The 6,678-nt window shown below is 35.1% G+C and overlaps 1 protein-coding gene across 1 annotated transcript; it reads right to left on the bottom strand.

Moving 5' to 3' along the window:
- Positions 1-1,896: 1,896 nt before the first annotated feature.
- On the bottom strand, positions 1,897-5,356 carry LOC142523803 (uncharacterized). Its single transcript, XM_075627534.1, has 2 exons — positions 4,850-5,356; positions 1,897-2,160 (listed from the first exon to the last, which is right to left on the bottom strand). Exons 1-2 carry the CDS (start codon positions 5,354-5,356, stop codon positions 1,897-1,899), a joined length of 771 nt encoding a protein of 256 aa, XP_075483649.1.
- Between the last annotated feature and the right edge of the window lie 1,322 nt (positions 5,357-6,678).

Genomic DNA, 6,678 nt, shown 5'->3' with positions numbered 1-6,678 from the left:
AAATTAATAATTTATTATATGTTAAAACTTGTATTTTAAAATTTAAATTTCATTAAAATTATAAAATTATGTTATTTTAGTATTGTTTGTTTATATTTAATTGTCTTACTAAATTATGTTTTATTTTCAGGTTTTCTATGTGTTGGTAAAATAATGATAACTCAAGCTAGAAAATTCAAATGGAGGTGACTCAAACATGTTTGGAATCCTTGAGAAATTATCTACAACTTTGCAGAAGACATGATTGCCTAAAAAGTTCATTAAGATGATCAAATTGTGCAAATATCAAAAGGAGGACAAATTTACTTTTACTATGACCAGCATATACTAAAAAAATAATAACTATTTCAATATTTAACCAAATGAGGTGAACCAAGTGGCCAAATTCATCTATAGACAATTCCCCACATGTTTGCCGTTTTGAGCAGAGTCAAATTCGGTGATTAAAGTTGTGGAACAAAGTATTGAAAGAAGGGACATGGAATTGAACTTGGAGGAGACAAAGAATACTATTGCAACTACATGGCATTAATAAAAATTTTGACCTTTTCTCTCATTTGGCCTATAAATAGAGGCCTTGTGCTAGCTTGAGAATCATTCTATCTCATTGTAAAATATAGTGTGAGTGTGTATCAAGGTTCTAAGTTCCAATATATTTTTTTTCATGTTCTCAACTATGAGTGATATTTTAGTGTTGATCAAAAGTAAGCTTATGGCAAGCTAAATCTATTATGTCAAGGTGAAGATGATGCATTTTTCGTGAAGTAAGATTGTTTATATTTTGTATATTTCTTTCTTTATTTCTTTTCATTTAGCTAACTTATTTTTATTGTAGGTATAAAAATGAATTATTTGTTGTTATCAATTTACATCAAATGATTGATACCATTAAAGTGGTTATCTTGATTTGTTGTTTAATTTTGATACAATAAATATTTCATCACTTAATATTATATATATATATATATATATTATATAATAATATCATAATATTTCATTTAGATGATAGCGTGGATCTGCCGGTTGTTCTAAATGAAATATTATGATTTAATACTAACATCTAACAATCTAACATTTACTTTATCGCAACTAACTTTTATTTTTCGCATCTAACTTTTACTTTTCCGCAACTAACATTTACTTTATAACAATCTAACATTTACTTTACCGCAACTAACTTATTAAATCAATATATTTCATTTAGGCAATAGCGTGGCTCTGACGGTTGTTCTAAACGAAATATAATGATTTAATTTAACATTTACTTTATGCAATTATTTATTTATATAGTTATAATTATAATCATAGGTACCATATATAAAATATCGGTTAATTCGGTATTTTCTATAATGGGAACTATATTATATTATGTGTGTGTTTAATTTTCTTGGAACCATTATTTATGATGGTTTCTTTTGTTTTACTTTTAATAAATCCTCAAGCCTTGACAAAATTTATAATTTGTAAACTTCATTCTTGCATTTGATAATCTATAAATTAATAAATTTAAACTCAAAATAACCTCTCTAAGGATCGATCTCGTACTTACGAAATATATTATTTGCAGACAACCTACACTTGGGTGAATTATTATTTAAGTAGTAGCAGTGTGCATGTGACACGAAAGTTAGCAAAATTTGCATACCAAGGATAGTGTTTCACCTCAAATAGCTGCTCATAAGGAAACCAATCGTTAATAGCATGATCTACACAGTCAGGACTAATCATCTCCAATGTAGACAAGTGATCCGCTACTACATTCTCAACACCCTTCTTATCTTTTATTTCTAAATCAAATTCTTGTAGCAATAAAATCCACCGAAGTAGGCGTGGCTTTTCATCTCTCTTGGAAAGTAGATATTTAAGGGCGGAGTGATCCGTAAACACAATTACTTTTCACAGGAAAAGGTATGAATGGAATTTGTCAAGTGCAAATACTACTGCGAGTAACTCTTTTTCAATGGTTGCATAATTTAATTGCGCTTCGTCTAGAGTCTTACTTGCATAGTATATAGTGTGAAATACCTTATTCTGCCTTTGGCCGAGGACAGCACCGACTGCAGTATCACTGGCATCGCACATGACCTCGAATGGTAGATCCCAATCCGATGCCACCAAGACAGGAGCCATCACCAAGCGCTCCTTCAATTCCTCATATGCCTGCAGACAGTCAGAATTAAAATCAAAAGGCACATCTTTCTTAAGTAAGGAAGATAGAGGTTTGGCAAATTTTGAAAAATCTTTTATAAAACGCCGATAAAAACCGGCGTGGCCTAGAAAACTTCTAACTCCATTTATAGATGTCGGAGGTTGTAAGTTCTTGATAACTTCTACTTTTGCCTTATCCACCTCTATTCCATGCTTTGATATCTTGTGCCCCAACACTATGCCTTCTTGTACCATAAAATGACATTTTTCCCAATACAGTGAAAGGAGATCGGTTAAGGTGCCCGAATGTGCAACGGAAGTTTCAAAAATATTTTTTATACGAGAAAATCGAGCACCCTAAACTATAGTGTGTAGCAAATACAATAAAACACAAAATGAAATTCATAGAGTGTTTTAGTAAATTAACTATCAATCTTAAAAGATTGATTATGGCTCCAACTTAGTTGTCAAACAACTAAGCTCTTAATGGCAAGATTGATCTACAAGCTTACCTTGAGCACTCCTTGCTCAAAATCAAGCCCACCAACAACAAGGAAGATCCACCATACACTTGCACAAGAAAATGTAAGGCATTTTTATTTGAGAAGGGAATATTTTTCTTCAACAATTGAAAACAAAATCGAAGGAGAATAAGCTTCAAAATTTCGGCCCTTGAGTTATAGGAGAGAAGGGGAGGAAACTTTCTTGGTTGTGGAAAAGGTTGAAGCAAAAAGTTGCATGTGCATGCCATCCCATTAACTCAAAAGTTGCCTCCAATCATTCACCTTCTAAGCATGCTTTCTACTTGGGCTTGTAACAATTAAAAGTACCATGGACTTTTTTATTTAAATGTCTCAAACACATTTTAGACCATTTAAACTTTACTTCATTTTACTCAAGCCCAGTAGTTTAATAATTATCTCTAATTGGGCTCTACAAGGCCCAATGTTATTTAATTAATTTTTACACTTGAATTAATTTAATTATTTGGACACTACTAGGTCCACTAGTGTTTAATTAATTCAACACTTGAATTAATTTAATTAATCCATAATAATATTTATGAAAATCACAATTTTCAAATACATTATTTATTTGGCCAACTTTTAATTTAGGAACACCTACTCAAATTAAAAGTTACATTCTCCTTATAGAAGTCATACTTCTATTTTTATTTACGCTTATAAACTCCTTTATAAGCCGTTCAACACATTGAACTATTTTAACTTCTCAACGGGATCTAGAAAGTTAGCACTTGTGTGTCCCTCAATGGTTCATTGATACAACTAGCTGTGGGTTCACATCTCCGTGTGATTCGGGACTAAACATGTCCTTATATGAGCATACCTCAATTGCTTCATTCTTACTTATCAACTCCTTGATACTAAGAGCGTCAGAACTCAAGTCTGATAGTACCCAACCAATCATGTTAAACGCCTAGCAGCATCGCTTACATGATTCCCTAGGTATCAAATGATAATGCATGCAAGAATCATTCAATTATGGTTAGCGTACAGTACGGTCCCCTCAACTCATATATCCCGACCGATTTGACAACTATTGGTATATGGAGAGCTGTCAAAGAATCGATACTATGTCTCATGTTGTAGTTGCATCGATGGTGTAATATATGAAACCCTTTTCATAATTACTACCATACTCTGATCAGAGATTTCATACTACATATACATGAGATCACATAGGATATCCATACCCGAAGGTAAGCGGTGAATCCCCGACTACAATGCATCGACTCCTATATGTTTCGACAAAACACCCAACCTTGCCACCAGATGACTCCATATGAGTCGGTAAACAAGTCAAAGTGCAATTATAGCATATAGAGTCTCAATGTTGTCCCGGGTCATAAGGACTAATGATATATAACCATAAATTAGGACGTTTCCACTCGATAACTGAGAACCACTTGGAAATTTTTTTATGGAGGGTTGTTCAGTGCACTCTACAAGGAGCACCTATCTGCATGTTCGGACATCACAATGTCCCCTACCAACGAAACATGGTACTCACATCGCAGATACTAGTCTCGAACTCGAGCGGCCTATATCCTTCTTAGCGTCGGCTGAATCGACTAGGAACTGTTTTAAAATATATAGTATTGCAAATATGAGTTTCAAGATACTCATCATACGAGCATCTCATATTCTTTCTACTATTTGTATAATCAAGGACTTTATCTATGCAACTAGGATGGGTATACAGATAAAGATGTGCCAAAATAATAATTTCAAATATTATTAAAATAAAGATTGTTTATACATAGAGTTTCATTGTGAACACTCAGCCAACACTTGGCTCGACGGGCACCTAATCTAACATTCAGTACCAAATCGTCTCCTCATATCTCATCAATACCACCTTCAGATTCTGCAAAGAGTCATCAAACGTTGCACAAAAATAGAAAAGTCGTCCATAAATATTTCAAGAAAGGTTTCAATCATATCATGGAATATAGCAGTCATGCAGGCATACGGAAAAAAGAAAAAGTTCCATAAGGACAAGTGAATGTGGTTTTCTCTTGGTCCTCAGGTGCAGTAGTGATTTGATTATACCCCGAATACCCATCTAGAAAACAGTAAAACTCATGCCCCGCTAGTCTCTCTAACATCTGATCAATAAAGGGAAGGGAAAAGTGGTCTTTACGTGTAGCATCATTTAATTTCCTATAGTTAATACATACTCTCCACCCCATAACAGTCCTCGTGGGAATAAGTTCATTCTTTTCATTAGTGATCACCGTAATCCCACCTTTCTTACGCACACATTGAACATGACTTACCCATGCACTATCTGAAATAGGATAGATAATACCTGCATCGAGAAGCTTAATAGTTTCAGCCTTCACTATCTCTTGCTTCTTTGGATTGAGTCGTCTTTGAGGTTGCACGAGGGACGAGTGTTTTTCTTTCATTAATATCTTGTGCATACAGACTGATGGATTGATCCCTTTGATATCCGCCACTTTCCATGCAAAGGCATTCTTGTGCACTTTCAAGACTTTCAGCAGTTTGTCCTCCATCATATCTGTCAAAGAAGAAGAAATAATCACAGGAAGTCTATTGTTCTCACCTAGATAGACGTATTTCAGATGTGGAGGTAATGGCTGGAGCTCCAGAGTTGGTGGCACCTCTAGGCTTGACTTCTGAGGGATCAAGTCTTTTCGATCCCCCAAGTCCTCTAATCTCATTTTATTGGCCTCTTCCATTGTTGTTTGGCATTGAGGTATACCACTATCTCGACTTTCTCTACATCCAATTTGTCTTCTCGTGATTCAGTAGTGAGAGTGGCTTTCAAAGGGTCCCTAAGAGCATCCTGCACATGTTAAACACAAGAAAATCAAAAGCATCAATTCTATAACAACTATCAGAGTGCAGTGTGTGCTTAAGTGCATTAAAAACGTCAAAATTAATCTCCTATTCTCCCAATCTCAATCTCAACTTCCCTTTCTGCACATCAAATAGAGCCTTTCCAGTTGCAAGGAATGGTCTCCCCAAAATCAAAGGCATCTCTATATCCTCCTCAATGTCGAGCACCACGAAATCTGCAGGAAAAATGAATTTGTCCACTTTCACTAGCACATCCTCAATAACTCCCCGTGGATCTTGATATATCTATTTGCTAGCTAAAAAGACATCCTCGTTGGCTTAGGTTCTCCCAACCAAAGTTTCCTAAATACAGACAAAGGAATGAGGTTAATGCTTGCACCAAGATCACGTAAGGCTTTATGAACAACAACATCACCAATCATGCAAGGAATAGAAAAACTCCCTGGATTCTTAAGTTTCGGTGGGATCTTGTTTTGCACCAAAGCAGAGCAATTTTCAGTTAAATTTACCGTCATATGATCCACCAATTTTCTCTTATTTGCTAAGATGTCCTTAAAAAATTTAGCATAACTAGGCATTTGCATCAAAGCATCGGCAAAATGAATAATGATATACAATTTTTTAAATACCTCAAGAAACTTACCGAATTGCGCATCAAGTTTTGCTTTTTTCAAGGCTGCAGGGAAAGGAGGAGGGATAACAATTTTAGATTGTGCATTGGGTGCTGGTGTAGAGTTAGAAGACTTACCTTTTGATGACTCAGTCTGTTCATCCTGTACTCGATTTTTTTCTGTCTCTCTGGCCTCTAAAATCTTTCCACTCTTCAACTCAATGGCCTTCACTTGATCTTTTGGATTGGTCTCTGTGTTACTTGGCAAGGTGTCCGGCTCTCTATTTGCTATCATCTTAGCTAACTGTCCAATCTGATTCTCTATCCCCTTTATCGATGCATCTTGATTTTGGTGTCTAGTTTCAGTAGATGAGATAAAATTAGACATCATCTGCTCCAAATTGGACTTTTCTTCTCTAGGAGGGTCAGATCTGTACATTGGTTGTTTTCCATATGGTTGTTATCCTTTTGGTTGATTCTGACTGTTTTGGCCACCCCATGAGAAGTTGGGATGTTGCCTCCATCCAGGATTGTTTGTGTTCGAATACGGATCATTCCTTGGACGGTTTTGGA

Source organism: Primulina tabacum, chromosome 14, assembly GCF_025594145.1.
Source record: "Primulina tabacum isolate GXHZ01 chromosome 14, ASM2559414v2, whole genome shotgun sequence".
In the NCBI taxonomy this organism is placed as follows: domain Eukaryota; kingdom Viridiplantae; phylum Streptophyta; class Magnoliopsida; order Lamiales; family Gesneriaceae; genus Primulina; species Primulina tabacum.
Note: the sequence above shows the minus strand (reverse complement) of the source record. Positions and strands in the feature narration are given on the sequence as shown.